Here is a 14,158-nt window from a genome sequence, read left to right on the forward strand (position 1 = left end):
CGCTGACCCTCCCTCCTCCTCCTCCTTCTCCTCCTCCTCCTCCCGGGCGTCATGGCCGCCTCGAAGCCCGTGGAGGTGCCGGGCGGCGGTGGGGGCTCCACCGGGCTGTCCCGGTGGCAGCTGGCGTTGGTGCTGGGCGCGCCCATCCTGCTGGGAGCCGGCGCGATCTATCTGTGGGGGCGGCGGGCGGCGCGGCGCGGGAAGGGCGCTAGCGAGCGGAAGACCCCGGAGGGGCGGGCGAGCCCCGGGCTCGGCGGTGAAGGCGGCTCCGGGCAGCCCGACGGGCCCGGACACGAGGAGATGGTGAGCGGGGAGCGGCGCCGCCCGTGGCGGCGGCAGGGGCCGGGCTCGCCGCCGGGGAGCCGGGGCCGGGGTCCCGCCGCCGGCCCGGAGCAGCGTGGGGATGCCCGGGCTGCGGGCGGCAGGGCCCGACAGGCCGCTGGCCCCGTCCGGAACGCGGCTGTCAGGGTGCTGGTCCCCACCGAGGAGCAGGCGTGTGATGGGATGGAGCTCGGGTGACATCCTGGTCGTGCTCTGCGTGACACGCCCGGCAGGTCACAGAATCACAAACTGGGCAGGTCGGAAGGGCCCACGGTCGGTGATCCAGCCTTCGGGGCTGAGCAGGGTCATCCCAGAGCACATTGCACACAATTGTGTCCGAACAGTCTGGAATACCTCCAGTGAGGGAGGCTCCGTGCCCTCTCTGAGCAACCTGTTCAGTGTTTGGTCACTGCACGGTAAAGAAATTCTTCCTCATGTTCAGGTGGAACTTCTGTGCATCAGTTTCTGCCCATTGCTTCATGTCCCATTGCTTGGCACCACTGAGCAGAGCCCAGAGCCATCCTCCTGACACATTTTCTCCAGATACCGATAGATAATGATGAGGTCCCTTCTCAGCCATCTCTTCTCAAGGCTGACCAGGCCATTCTCCTTTAGGTTTTGCTTCTATAAGAGATGCTTCAGTCCCTTAAATCACGTTTGTCACCCTTGGCTGGATGTGCTCCCAGACCTCCATGTCTTTCTGTGGTCAGCCTGGGTGACCCACGGAGTTCTTAGCCAGGCATTCATGGTTGCGGTTCTGCCCTTGCTGCACAGGGATCGGGAGTAGTTTGTTCCAAGATCAGGCATTGCCAAATGCATCTTCTCATCAAGTGGCTGAGCATGGATCTGTGCTGCTGAGGGGGGAACATACTATAGACCTCTGAGGCAGAGGTATCTGTGAATAAGTTTCCTCCAGGAATAGTGTTTTGAAAAGGAAATCTGTGATCTCTTTTGTGTGAGATGCTGGATACAAGTGAGTGAAAAGAAAACAAAATCAAGATTGTTTTAAAATGTCCCATGAAAATACAGAAGCCACACAGTTCATGCAGCAGAGACTTCAAAGTGTAGAATTTGCCTAGTAGGCATGCTCTCAAAGCATACATCTATCCAGTTGTAAATTACCATTCTGAGAACTTTCAAATAAAATGGTCTGTGCAAAAGCTCAAGGACAACATGTAAGATTGGAGTCCAGATCAGATCTATGGTTCTCTTGTGTATCTGTGCTTGAAAAAAATGCCTCTAAGATGCACCTTCTGCACATCTGCAGCCCCAGATGTACCTTGCCACTCATGCAGCATTACTGAGGTGAGGTTGCAGTTGACAAGCATGTTTAAAGTGATGGATTTGACAAACTGATGGTCTTTGATAAGAGTATCCCACACTGCATTTTCTTCTCCTGTTCTTGTGTGTCACCCAAAATGCTTTGAACTGTCAGACTGTTTAAGCTTCCCATCTGAAATGATCAGGAGAGACGAAGAATCACCTCTTGGAGGCTGGAAAAAGTCCGTTTTAACCTTGATGGTTTGATGATGAAGATGGATGCGCCTGGGCGGGCAGTGGCAGGCACACGTGGGAGTGGTGAGGAAGGTGGCAACTTCCCCAGCTAGTGAATCATAGCTGCTCTCAGGCATTCCTGAAAGCACAGTAGGCTGTAAAACCTATACTGGACCTTGAGGCAGTTACTTCAGTGCAGTAATTTGTTCCTTCCTGGGCACCAAACAGTACTGAAGAAGTTGTGTACAGAGGACAAATTCAGACTGTTTACTGTGGTGGCTTTGGCTCGTGGCTGCAAGCAGCATCTGGCATACTTATGGGAGTGTGCTTTCTGTGTGTGAGCTCTGCAGGTTTGCAGGCTGCTCCTGACCTTTGTCTTCCTGCAGTGACTTCCCTGTTAGTGCGTTCACGCTGGGTTTCTTGATTATATTTCTGAATTTCACCAATATCCAGGAGTTTGCAGTCATTCTGCAGTTGTAGGAAGGAAGCCCTTAAAACATTTAAAACACTTACGTAGCATTTGATTTAAGATACTGTGTGTTGCTCCACAAATTGAATTACTGGAAGGCTGTGTGCATTTAAGAATAAGTTGAGTGGTATGAGCTGATGCAAAGTTTCTTGAAGAGTGGCATTGATTACACTGTAAAGAAATGAGAGATGTTGCTTAGGAAAGCTGCGCAAGTTATCAGATTTGATTACATGAGATATTTGTCTAGCTGGTCAAAATATGGCTGCATCAGGAAAATAAATGTGGCTGCAAGTTCCCGGGACTGCTTTATGTGTGTGTGGAGGATTGTCTTCCTGTTACTCATATCCAAAGCAATGATGCCATGTAGATTTTATGTTTCCTCTCATATTTTATTAGTTATGGATGTTAGTGATAAGACCCATGATTGAAAATACAACTACAGCAGGTGCTTCACTTGTAAAACTGCCTGTATTGTATTAGTCTGCCTTTATGGTGTGATCAGGTATTTTTTGAAACTCAGTTGGATTTCACGTACAAGTCTGCACAGTGAATAAGAGCCAGTAATTCATTTCACAGTTGAAATACAAGAGGAAAATCTTTTGGAAAACACATAGGTCAGTAATGAATCTGCTACTAACAGCTGTGTCAGCTAGCTGTTCTTTTACTCATAAATGTAACAGGACTCATACTGTTTTGTACTTTTCATTAAATCAGTCCCTGTATCCATTTGATGTTCTGGTCACTTTTTCTGAAGACACGACCTTGAATTTTTTTCCTTTGTTCTTTAAAAACATGTAAGGTCCTATATCTTCCCTGTTCTTTATTCTGACTTGCCACTATTTTGCATGCAGTTCAAGCTTTTCTTTTACCTGCTGCACAGGCCTCACATTTTTTTCCCAGCTTTGTCTGCACCAGAGGATTCTCCTGACATCAATGCACTGGCCAAGTGTGTGATCTATGACTGACATTGTGTTGGCAGAAGCCCTTAGCACAGGTGCTATATTGGGAAAAGTTGAACTGCTTTTGAGATTCCTTCTCCTGTAAGCACAGCTCCTTAACAGTGCAGTAAACTGGTATTATTGGACCAGTTAAGTGATGACGATAAAACTGCATCTATGGATGGCTCAGAGGTCATAAAGCCAAATTGCATCTGTTAATGACAGTTGTCACTGTTTCTTATAATTTAGATGGAATGTGTTTTAGTCAGTCAGTAGCAGTTGCTTTTCACATGCTCTCCTGGTTTGTAGGGAGTATTGCGTAATTAAAATACGGAGTACTTTGCATATATTGCTTTAGTTGGCATCCAATTGATTCTTTTTTTTAACTTATTCCATGATAAATTCTTAGCAGGTTTTATACCCTCCTTGTCTTACAGGAGTGATCAGTGGTTAGTCAGTGAGATAGTGTGTTGATTGCTTCAGTATTTTTTTCCCCTGAAGTTGGAATCAATTCCTTTTGCAGTTCTGTGATAGTCCAGATCTGACCCCTTAACTCTTTCAGCAAGTTGCCAGGGTAACCCTGTGTTTATTGTGAGGGGAGGTCAGCTGGGTGGCCTTGTGTATTGCAGAAATAGCCATTGGGGTCCCAGCAGTTCCCTGTCTGCACACTTTCCTGTGAGCTGGGTGCTGTCCTTGAGTGCAGTGGTGGGTGAACGTGACAAACTCCTCGGGCTTTGTGGTGCCACATCCCGGGATCAGCAGCCAGCTAGCGTGGCTTCTTTCCAGTGTCTGTTTTAGTAGCAATTGCTGAATGCTGCCTCTCTCACTGCCTTGACATTAGATCAGGATATGAACAAATTGAACCCCTTAGTCTAGAAACATTCATGTTGGTACTTACTCTAAATTGATCTAAGCAAAGTAAAAAGTCATTTCTATTGTACTGTGCACCTGTTGCTTAGTAAATCTCACTGTCAACCTCCTGTAAGTCTTTATTTTGTGCTAGCTATAGTGGACAGGTGTAGAAAACTCCTAAATGTGTGTACAATAGCAGTAAAACTGTTAGACTCTTGGTTATTTTTGGAAGGCGTGGATGGCAAATTCATTTAACAGGAAGGTGACTGGGAACATTGTGAATTTGTCCTGTAAACTTCATTATGTTTTTTCTGAGTGTAATACATCCTTACTTTGAATTTACTTCTAAAGATCATGTAAACATATTTTTTCTCATAGTGGTTTTAGTGCTAAAGAGACTTTTTAAACCATTTATATTCAATTAATGCCTTTGTTTGAGAAAAGACTTGAGATGAACCTTAGTAAAAAAAACCAAAAAGCAGAAAGGTAGGTATTCAGAAAAGAACAAGATTTTTTTTCCTGGTACCTCATCTCGTTAAGAGGGTTCTTTCACTTGCAAATGCCAAAAAAGAGGCCTAGACCAAGGCTTTCTTTTTTTGCACGTTGAATTAAGATGGCTGAAACAGTAGTCACCCTCCATGTCATCTGTCAGATAAGGGCTCATGCAAATCCTTTTCCACCAAGAGAAAATGCTGAAACTCTCTGCTCATGCTTCTGTTGTGAATCACTGTCACCATTGGCTGGCAGGAAATTTCTTGTTCTGCTTTGAATAACAATCTCCCTCAAATATAAAAGTTCTGAATGGCTAGTTTAACAATATTGCCATTGCAGGGAGTTACTGTGCATTATTATTCTTGCAGCTGGCAGTCTGTTGCTGTAAAGTTGCTGTTTGCACAGTTTCTGGACATTGTGTGAGGAAAGCACATTTGCTGAGGTTAAATTAGAAGTTCAGAAAATTTTGCCAGTGTTGTCTATTCTTTAGTCAGTTAGCAATCTGCTTGTTCAGGTACCAGGATAACTGATAATTCAATTTCACAAGTGTCCTTTGGCTTAAGCTGTGTTCTAAAACTTGTTAATGAACAGTTGCTGAAAGCAGTCCTAAGTACTGGGATGTTATTTTTTGTGTAGCTGCAAATAACTTGAGTTGTTTTGTTGCTCTGTTATGAACTTACATTCATTTTATTGAGCTGATTTGGTTGTTGTACAGATTCTTTGACCAGAAGATGACAAATTGGAGAGTTTTTCTTGCTCTTTATCAACCTTCACCTTGGGGATAAAAAGTGTCCAGTGTGCCACATAGCATGGGTCAGGTCAGGCTCATGGGCCAGGTGGGGAGAAGCAGTGAAATTGGAAAATAATGTCTAGTATTATTACTTTGGCAAGAAAACAGAAGAATGAGGTTTTTGATTACTTGTGCATGAAATTTGCATAATCAGTTTCTTAAGTACTATCTTGTGTATGTCCAGTGTAGCAATTGAGAAAGAATTTTTAAAAATATGCTTAAAAATTGTGTAAGGGTTAAATTTAAGGCTTGACAAACCTTTAGAAACTGATGTTATGTGAGGAATTAATTGTAATTTTCTTATTTGTGCTGTCGTGAAAACGTATTGCAGCCTAGAATGTGATGTGAGTTCTTTAATATCTTTTAATCAAAAAATAAACAGCTACCAGAAAACTTCCAAACCATCAACAACAAAAAACCCCACCAAACCAAACAAAAACATGCATTGGATTTGGTGGTGTTTTGGGTCCGTACTGAGGACTACAGCAGAGTAGTTTGAGTAAGAGTGCAGAAATAAAACATTTCAGAGCAAGCATCTAGTTTAAGACAACATAAACAAACAAAACAAGTTGATTTCTTCCTTGCCTTGGGCGATACTGCTGACTTTATTGCATGAGAGCATGTTGTGCTCCAACTTCTAACTCCTTACCCCCACATTTCCTGCCTCATGCAATGGGTGCAGCAGTGGGTAACCAAGGAGTCAGCAAATGTTCCATGATTCATTTCTGTATGATTGGGTGTGTGGTCTCTGATCCTGCAAGGGTTACTGAAAGTTTACTCTCATAACAAGAGTTACTGATTTTAATAACTTTGGCATCGTGTCTGTAGTCTCTGAAGTTTTTGATCACTGTTGTGTGCACTTGTAGGCTTGTGGGGAGGCTTGATGCTTCCCAGAATCCAGCAGAGCACCAGTGGGAGCCCCAGACCTGCATGTGTCTTGCTTGCAGTTACAATTCCCACGCGTGGCCCCGGGGCGGCTGTGGCACTGGGGTGTGACCCAGCAGTCCCCATCCCTGGCTGGTGCCTTACTCGGGGCTGTGGGCAGGGCTCTGAGTGCCTGGGATGGAGCACACGCACTGGAATGGGAGAGCCTCGGCATGAAGCAACCTAGCTAGTAACCTAGCTGCAGTTAGGCTTCATCTCTGCAGTCTTAAGTAATTTTCACACTGGGAACACATGTATGAATGTTACAACATGGCCCATATCATGTGTTTTTCCTTTTAGACCCAAGTTAATAGGAGCAGCACTGAATTTTGTAAGATTTTCACACAAGGGCGTCTTTAATGTGGTTTGCTTTAGACATGCACAAGGAAAAATTCAAGCTGACTTGCATGCATTTAAGTTTGCAGCATATGCCTAACCCTTCCCTTTGTTAAAAGAAAAGCATTGTTGTATTTGGAGATAAATTTAGGACCTACTCAAGATAAATTTAACCTTTTGAGACTTTGGTTAAAGTTTTAAAGAAACAACTTATCAGATACACAGTTACTTGTCTCAGTAAAAATAGTTGCACCCTAATTTTGGCGTAGAGTAGCATAGAGTGACACACAGTAACTCAAGTTAATAATCTTTTATCAAATTAAATTTGAAGCTTTACAATAGAAAAATGTGAAAACCTTGCAGATTGCCTTGTTCTGTGAACAATAAAGATGGTGCAGATTGATTTCTTGTGAACCCAGTGATTAATGACTTGAGAGAAGAGCTTTGCTGGCAGTAGGGATATTTACAAAATTCTCTCCCTTATATGGTTTCACTTGTAAGTCTCCCCTCAGGAGAATGCTTCTAGGATACTTTTGTTCTATTTGGATGCTTACTTTTATGTAGGACCTGAGGCTAGCACCCATTATCTGATTTTCTCCTGCCAGGATAGGGATCCAGACCTTAAAAGTCAGGTTATAGAGCAAGTCCTGGCTTCCCGTCAGGTTTTGAGTTTTAAAGCAAATCACTTAGATGCAAAAAATGATCACGTTGGAAAGAAATGAGCAGATGTTATGGGGAATGGGCAAATGAAATGCAAAGTTGCTTTCAAATTTGTGTTATAGCTGTCTGGTTGTCTGTATCTGTTCAGTTTGGCCCTGGCAGTGGATAAGTGGGTACAGGAGGCAGAAGTATGGTGAAAGAGCAGCAGGAACAATTCCCAAAAAATCCTCAGTGATCTGAAGTGCAGGGGACATGTAGTGAGTCCTGCAGCTGTTGTTAAAGGCACTTCTGCCCCCAGTCTGTAGCCTTTCCCTCCTCAGAAAGGTTGGTAGAATGGCATGTGTGCCCATACTTCTCTTCATTTTGTTCTGGCAGAACTGCCCCAAAATATTGTCCATGAAGTAAGGCTGTGACAGAAGAGCAGAAGTCCAGAAGATCAATGTGAGAATCTTTTGCAGCTCTTATTTCTTGAATGCTCTTTGATAGAACATTTATACATCTAATCCCTTACAAACCACAAGATTTGATAACTGATTTGTAAATCCAGGGGTTTCAGGTAGGTAGTAATGTTAGTTTCTGCAGAAATACAGATCATCAGCGTGTGGTGCAGAACATAAAGATGCATTTAGCAGGGTCTCAGGCCAGTCAGCAAAGTTTCCCATCCCTTGCTAAGATGGTGGTGGTCCAACACTTGTCATTACATGGAGCAGAGTGTGTGAAGCTGTGGAGGAGTCAGTCAATCAAAAAGTTGATTTGCCTAGTGCATGAGAGGCAAATCAGCTTTATTTTCCTTTCAGGTTTTATTTATCCTGTTCAGTAGGTCTTTCCACAAAGTGTTTTCTGTATTTAATTCATAGTCTGATGAATCACCTCTTGTCTTAGAGGCTGTATGTATTTCAGAAGGAGGATCTTCTGTTTGAATTGCTGTGAGGGCTTTGTTGTCTGTACACTTTAGCCTTTGGAGAAACAACTTACCTCATTGGTTCTTCTGATCACCAGCCATGTAAAAGATTACAATCTGTTTAGCTTTCCCAACAGAAATCATTGCATTGTTTATTACTATTGTAGTGAATCTTGTGAAAAGGTTATCTCCTATCTGATATACTTGCAAAATAAAATTCATGTGTGTTTCCAGGAACTGAAATCAGTGAGATTTTCCAGAAGTCTGAGCTAGAGTTTACAAGTCAGGTCCATTTTTATTCTGAAGATGAGCCCTAAAGTGCATAGCTTGTGTGCTGTGATGCCTTTTTAATTTTAACTGACCTCTCACTTTCTTTTTCAGAGTCCTCTTGGTAGAGCCCAAGCAGCCAAGAACAAAGGAAACAAATACTTCAAAGCAGGAAAATATGAGTTAGCTATTCAGTGTTATACTGAGGCTATCAGCCTGTGTCCTCCTGAGAAAAACCTTGATCTTTCTACCTTCTATCAAAACAGAGCTGCTGCCTATGAACAACTGGTAAGAAATGAAAGATGAGTATGTGGTTATTGTAAAAAGTAGCACTATCTATTTTGTCACTTACATCCACTGAAAGGTCCCAAGTGATAACATCTGCTGCTTTCACAACAAGATGCTATTGCAGCTTTTTTCAACTTATCATACTTTTCTAAATATAAATAAAATTGTTTTATGTTAACCACACTCAGTATATCTTATGTAATTCTTATGCATCTTGTTCTTCCAAGACAAAGTTTTAATTTCTTATTCTCTGGAAGAATTTTCTTGTATATAAGTTTGTTTTACTTCTCTCTACTTGAGTGATTAACTGTGAAAGAAAGGTGAAAGGCCAAATATTTCGGAAGGATGCTACTTCAAAATGTACAGAAAAAAATCATTGAAATCCTAGTAAAGGCCAAGACCTAAATTTTGCACATGGGGAAGTAACATTTACTCAGCAGCTGGGTAATTACATACTGGGTGTTATTTTAGAAGTCAGCCAGTGTTGCTTATTATGGTATGAAGGATTTGCTTATGAGGTCAAGTTGGTGAGCTGTACAAAGGAGTATAAAAGTTGGCCTTGTACAGTCTGAAGTATCAGGTGAGAGACTGTGCTTACATAAATCTGGTATTAGATTTAGTTCTTGTCTAATACAAATTCATGCCATAATGAATACCAAATGCATATGATTCCTGTATTAGAAAAACCTGTTTTGATAAATTGAAATAACATTAAAAAAAAAAAGTTTCAGCACTTTGGTAAGCTTGTTTGCTTCCATTCCATTGTTACATTTCCATGTTTTTTCTTCTAATTGTTTTACACCAGTCTTTCAGTCCCAGTGTTACCTCCTGCAAGCATCTTTGTATCAAGTCATTATGCTCTCCCATGGGATTTGTACACTGTCTGGTGTAGTATTTTGTAGGAATTCCGTTTCTGGTGCAGTGGTTTGCAGGCAGTTTCTCCCTGTGGGACTTGCAGAGGCGGAGTCGGGAGCGGATCCCTGGGAGCTGCAGCCACCGCGGGGTGCGCGTGAGCCCGGAGCTGGCTGGGGGAGCCAGCACAGGGAGCTGAGGGGGGCCCCTCTCACTGTGCTGCTTCTCCACCCACAGCAAAAATGGACAGAAGTGGCACAGGATTGTACAAAGGCCGTTGAGCTTAACCCTAAATATGTCAAAGCTCTCTTCAGACGTGCAAAGGCCCATGAGAAGCTAGACAATAAGAAGGAATGTTTAGAAGGTGAGTGGCTCATGCTGTGTATACTTAAAAGTGGAATTAGTTCTGCTGCCTTGGAGAGCTTTGGAGATGGCACCTTCTGGAAATGTTTTGTTTTCACTTCTGTAGCTACGGTAATACAGAATTATGTATTTAAAACCATTCGTAGCTTCTGCAAATACGTATTCTTTTGTCAAAAGAAACCTTTTCACATTTTTCTAACTGTCATCTGCTCACATCTGAAATGACTGCTGAGAAATTGATGTTACTGTAGCCACTCAAGGTATTATTTTTCCAGGAAGCTCCTTCACTTTAAGATAGAATTAACCTAACATGGGTGGAAAACCAGTTGTTCTATTTCCATGCAGTAAAGAGACTTCTCTGTTTTAGAGAAATTATGCTACTACAGAAATGTGGGGTTTTGCAGGTAGAGATGCATGGTCAGAAATAAAAGTATTGCAGTAATGTAAATGCATTGAACTGGTATTAGCGGGAAAACAGCTTCAGTAGCATTTTTTCCTGGTGCATAGTTTAAGAAAACTAGAACAGATTGATTTTTTTTATTGCTAATACTTTGTATTCAGAAGAAATTACTGTGTCAAACCTTCCAGTGCTATTTGTAAACAGAATACATCTTGAACTGTCAGGAAGATGTCACTGAGAAGCCATGGAAATTAAGAACTACAGGTCAGATGTGTTGTCTCATGGCACTTTTGAGCTATAGTACGCTGCTTGAAATGACCCATATAAATTTCATCAAGTGAAATAATTCCTGCTGATGTTAGGTTAAAAGACAAATGAAATTTTCAGCTGTGCTCATTATCAAAGAAGGACAGAAAATAAGGCAGTGCTTTGGCTGGGAAATCTAACTGTTAAATTAGTTTCATTATGTGTAACAGACAAGAATTAGGTCTGCCAAATTAGAAGGTAAATTAGATTTGAAAAATTTATCTATCTGTTTATCTGCTGGCAGAATGCCTTTATGCCCTTTAAGATGGTAGTAACTAGAAAAGGACAACTTGGTCCATTTAGTGCACTGCTTTACAAGCACTGTGTATCAGCTGCACTTCTAGGGTGCTGTAACAAAATCTAACCCTTATGTAGCTGCCTGGTGGTAAAAGCCCCAAGAAAGGTCAAGTGTCCCTGTGACAGTAGGACAGTTTTAATTATAACTTCTTTTTACTGTTAATAGCAGTAATGCTAGTGACAATTATTTTCAGCCTTTATTTCTGTTCGACTTTTTGTTTGCAGTTTTTTCAGATCTGAAGCTTTCTTGCTTTTTTTTTTTAAACAGCACTGTTTTTCTATAACCCTGGTTTTGCCTGCCAACACATATGGCCAGTAAAATCCCTGGAAGTAGGGTATGCCCGTGTAATGGAGAAAAGCAAAATCAAACAAACCTCAAAACCACTACCAGTAGAAAACTCCTCCAAAAACTGATCCCTGGCAGTATTATTTGGGAAGATGTTGCTGCTGCAGCCAAGCCTGGAGTGCAGCAGTCTTTGGGCAGAGTGTGTTTGCTGGGTTTGTATAGCATATTCTTTCTGGGGGTACCATATTTTCCCAGGGACTCTGATGTGCTTCTGGACCATGCCAGAGGTGCAGGGAGTTTTTGTATAAGTGATGGCTTAATAGTATCTCTAGCAGCAGAATTAGAGAAATATAGTAAAACTCCAGGGCAAGACATTTGCTTTTCAAGCATATTGAGAAAACACCTTGCTTGAATTTCAAGTCCAGGTTCTGGTCATCTTCACTAATGTTTAAAACAGAAAACACGTGGTGGCATTGCATTAAGTGGAGGGTCCGGAGAAGCTGTGTATGGTAGGAGTGCATTTCACACTGCAAAGTGTCACTTGGGCAGCAGTGGGTTAACATTTGCAGAGGTTTCTCTGTGTGAATGAGAGCTATGTGATAGGGGCTGGCACTTCAAATAGGCCAGCAAGGTATTTCTCCTTGCTCCCTTCCAAAGTCACGGAGGTGAGCTGAAAAATTTGAGAAGAATTTAGGCAGATTTCTTATACTGAGGAGTAAGTGAGATGTGATGGGACTGAATGTGAATTTTAGAAGTAGAAAATAAAGACCAGTCCCAGAAGAAAAGCTGTGTTAGTACTTCTAATGCAAACATCATATGAACATAATTACTCTCCTCAAAGTTTCAAAATTATGAAAGCCCCTGATAGAGGTATATATTTTCACTTTTGATTTAAGTGTGTTTGTCTCTAGATAAAAACATGAACAGAAAAATAAATGTAATTTCTTTTCATTCACTGTCATGAAGTCCTTTTATCCCAGGAAGATCATTTTGGATACAAATTTGTGTCTTGAAGAATACAGTAAATACAGCAAACTGGAAACAGAGGCTTTGGCCTGAGAACAGGACATGTATTATTTTGGCAATGCCTCATTGTACTCAGTGGCACATTTTATAGTGTACTTCAGTTACTATCAGAATTCCTTTAATCTCACTTTTTTTTTAATGTTGTTTCCTAGATGTCACTGCAGTCTGCATTTTAGAAGCCTTCCAAAACCAGCAAAGTATGTTATTAGCTGATAAAGTTCTTAAACTCCTTGGGAAAGAAAAGGCCAAAGAGAAGTACAAGGTAGGACTTGTGATACTGCTGACTAATTGTTATTTCACCTGACCAGTTGTTGAAAAGTTGGTTGTTGGCATTCTGTCAGTTGTTGTAAACAAGTCACTGTCTGCATCTGCTCAAGCATAAGAAGCAACACAAACTGGTTTCTACAAAGCTGCCATTGTACCAATGGTATTTTCCTGTGGGACCTCTCCAAAGTTTTTGGAACCTCAGCAGGGAAGAGAGATCTACTTAGAGCAGTTGTTTCCCTTTAATAATGAAATTTTTTACGACATTCAGGAGACACCCTAAGTTGGTGTGCTGCCCTGTGTAGGGCTTTTCTGAACTTGCAACTTCATGGAAACTGGGTGTGTTGGAACAGACAGACATCTATGCATGAATGTTTGGAAACTGCAGAAGAGAAGCATAGGGGTAGCCAGGAGCATCATTTTATGTGACTGTAGGTTTACAAAAAGGTTGGGACAGATACTGACATGTTCTTGGTTGTTACTAAAGCATTCTTGTTCGTGTTTTGATGGTGGTTGAAGTGCTGAAATCCTGTGTTGGTTTTGAGATGCTGAATTTCTTTCCTGTTGAAATTCACTTAAATGTGTAGTGTGGAGGTAACAACAAATAGTGTTATGAGTGTGGTGGACATAGATAGGTATGCTTCAGAAGAGTGCATTCAGTGTTTCCTGCAGGAGAGACTGCATTGTAATTCTTGTATGCATTTTATTTTAAACAAGAAGTATTTTTTGGCTGTAGAAAGGATTGATTACCTGAGAGGTGTTACTTCTGGGACTTCAAGTAAAATATGTTGTATCTGGGCCAAGTTCCACACAGAACTAGGGTATTGCTTCATTAGTCTCCACTGTAATAATGACAGCAGCTTCTCTTGGACAAGCTGGAGAAAAGACAAAACTGCTATTCAGAATCTGCTTGAATTGAGGGTTATGCTTAAATCACCAGCTTGCATTTTTCACCCAGTTTATGTGCACACCCAGTGCTTTATTATACCTACCCAATGTCTTATGATTTCCTAAGAGTCCTTATTTCTAGCCACATATGTGGAAAGATACAATCTCCCTACCCCCAAATATCATCACTTGGTTTTCACTGGTGATGGGTACTGCATTGTGATCTGAAGTTTAAAGGATCCCTAAACATCAAAATGGCAAATCCAAAACATCAGGCTATCAGATGAAAGTCATACATTGTTTCTTTCATCAGTTTTTTTTTAATAATCACGTTTGCTATCCATTTCCGTCTTTACCATCTGATCTCACCACCTAATGACTTGGAATTCCCTTTCTCTGTTTCAGAATCGGGAGCCTCTGATGCCCTCGCCACAGTTCATTAAATCCTACTTCAGTTCTTTCACAGATGATATAATTTCCCAACCTTTGCTTAAGGGTGAGAAATCAGATGAAGATAAGGACAAGGAGGGAGAGGCTTCTGAAGTAAAAGAAAAGTGAGTGTACAGTACAGTTGAGAATTGTTTGGTACTGGAATTAAATTTTCAGTGATTTGGACATTCTGCTCAGTGTAACGGGCTGCTGTTTGTGTAGTACTTGACATGGAGATTCCTTTGACATAAATTACACCAGTATTGCAAGTGAAACCTTAGTGGAAGCTGACTGGCTAGTTCCAAACTTGCACTA

General features: G+C 41.7%; 1 protein-coding gene across 1 annotated transcript in view; it reads left to right on the top strand.

Annotated features, from left to right (window-relative positions):
* The window catches only part of TOMM70 (translocase of outer mitochondrial membrane 70), a 24,735-nt gene continuing 10,577 nt past the window's right edge, over positions 1–14,158 (top strand). The window contains exons 1-5 of the mRNA XM_041422430.1: positions 1–303; positions 8,559–8,732; positions 9,822–9,948; positions 12,415–12,524; positions 13,820–13,968. Coding sequence (XP_041278364.1) covers positions 52–303; positions 8,559–8,732; positions 9,822–9,948; positions 12,415–12,524; positions 13,820–13,968 — 812 coding nt within the window. The 5' untranslated portion in view covers positions 1–51. The remainder of the gene's footprint in view (positions 304–8,558; positions 8,733–9,821; positions 9,949–12,414; positions 12,525–13,819; positions 13,969–14,158) is intronic.

Source organism: Onychostruthus taczanowskii, unplaced genomic scaffold (assembly GCF_017590055.1).
Source record: "Onychostruthus taczanowskii isolate IOZ18803 unplaced genomic scaffold, ASM1759005v1 scaffold73, whole genome shotgun sequence".
NCBI lineage: Eukaryota > Metazoa > Chordata > Aves > Passeriformes > Passeridae > Onychostruthus > Onychostruthus taczanowskii.